This window comes from Poecilia latipinna, unplaced genomic scaffold, assembly GCF_001443285.1.
Source record: "Poecilia latipinna isolate Pla-1442-1.1 unplaced genomic scaffold, P_latipinna-1.0 Scaffold1485, whole genome shotgun sequence".
Taxonomy (NCBI): domain Eukaryota; kingdom Metazoa; phylum Chordata; class Actinopteri; order Cyprinodontiformes; family Poeciliidae; genus Poecilia; species Poecilia latipinna.
Genome location: NW_015114101.1, coordinates 93409 through 95101, shown reverse-complemented (window position 1 = coordinate 95101; position 1693 = coordinate 93409). Strand labels below are relative to the sequence as shown.

At 53.0% G+C, this 1693-nt stretch overlaps 1 protein-coding gene across 1 annotated transcript in view; it reads right to left on the bottom strand.

Moving 5' to 3' along the window:
• The window catches only part of LOC106963006 (kazal-type serine protease inhibitor domain-containing protein 1), a 6591-nt gene extending 5496 nt beyond the window's left edge, over window positions 1-1095 (bottom strand). The window contains exon 1 of the mRNA XM_015057714.1: window positions 228-1095. Coding sequence (XP_014913200.1) covers window positions 228-750 — 523 coding nt within the window. The 5' untranslated portion in view covers window positions 751-1095. The remainder of the gene's footprint in view (window positions 1-227) is intronic.
• Between the last annotated feature and the right edge of the window lie 598 nt (window positions 1096-1693).

Genomic DNA, 1693 nt, shown 5'->3' with positions numbered 1-1693 from the left:
GCTGGTAGTTGGTCAGGTTGTTAGCTGGTAGTTAGCTGGTAGTTGGTCAGGTAGTTAGCTGGTAGTTAGCTGGTAGTTGGTCAGGTTGTAGTTTCAATCTCCTGGTTAGTTCATCTCCCAATGTAATCTCGGTTTGTCAATAATTCTGAATTTTCCAGGATTTTTTTTCCCAAGGTTCTTACTAAAGTTTCTATTTTCTCTGGTATCCCTCCGCCGGGCGGGCCTACCTGTCCTGCAGGGACCCCTCCCCGCGGTTCGGAGCTCCGGGTCGGAGAAGGCGGCCTCTCGGAACCGACACAGGTTAAGGTATGTGGTTCCATCGCTGCCGCACAGCGCCCCCTGCTGCTCGCACACACAAACCTCCACCTCCTCCTCCTCCTCCTTCTCCTCCTGTCCTCTTCTTCCTCCTCTTCCTCCCGCGGCTCGGTCCGCCTGGCACCGTAGTCCGGTTCCGCACAGCCCGTAGAACCGGGCCCGGGCCCCCGGGTCGCAGACCTGGCCCTCCAGGTTCCCGCACTCCGCGCAGCAACTGCAGCGGTCCGGAACCAGGCCGGCCCGGCAGCCGCGGGGCTCCGGGCACAGCTCCGGGTCGCACGGTCCGCAGCGCCCGAACCCGGTTCCGTTGCCGCCTCCCGGCTCCTCCAGCAGGTCCAAGTTCAGAATCGGGTCAGGGATGGAGGACCGGACCGGAGGAGCGCCCCGGCAGAAGAGCGGCTCCGGAACCAGAACCAGGACCAGCAGAACCAGCATTTCAGGTCCGCTCAGAGCTGGTACCGGTTCTGACTGAGGTTCTTCTCTTCAGAACTCGCAATCACATTCCAGTCAGGACCAGCAGGAAATACCGAACCGAACTGGGAAATCTCTGGAAAAATGGGAAAATTGACCAGAACTTCCAGTAAACACAACAAAAGTTCGGAAAAAGTCCGGAAACAGAACCAACAGAAACAAAAAATAAAAATGGGTCCAAACCCAAGAAACCTGCTGATCCAAACAGTCCGGGACCGGTTCTAATCAGCCGGACCGCAGCGGACACTCCGGGTCAGGTCTGACAGAATGCAACTCGCTGTTTCCGGTCTGACCCTTCAAAATAAAACAGAGCTGCGCTGATTCCTGGAGGTTTTCATCCCGACCTGCAACGAAACCAGAAAAAAGTCTCAAAATATTCATTTTTAATAATTTAACCAACTTGAATAATAATTAAACCATTTAAAATAATTTAATGATATTAACACTTGAACCATTTTAATTAATATTAAAATGTTTTAATAGGTTATTTCATGTTCTTCTGGTTCCGGTCCAGAACCTTCTCAGCTCCTCCCGGCAGAACCCCGCTGTCCCGTTCTGCTCCAGTCAGACACACAGGTGAAGAAATGAAACACCCAGCAAACAGCCAGCAGCTTTTACTTTGAAGGAGTTCTGTCCGTGTTTCCGGTCTGATTCTCAGCAGTTGGATGGTCCGAGCGGAGCAGCTGCTGAACCCATCAGTGGCTCCGCTTCCGCAGGTTCCCTAGGTTCTCCAGGAGGTTCCAGGAGATTCCAAGCTCCCGAGGTTCTCCAGGAGATTCCAGGCTCTCTAGGAGGTTCCAGGAAATTCGAGGTTCCCTAAGTTCTCCAGGAGGTTCCAGGTTCTCCAGGTTCCTGACATTCTCCTCCAGAACAGAGGATTTGATAACGAAATGAAACAAGACAGAAG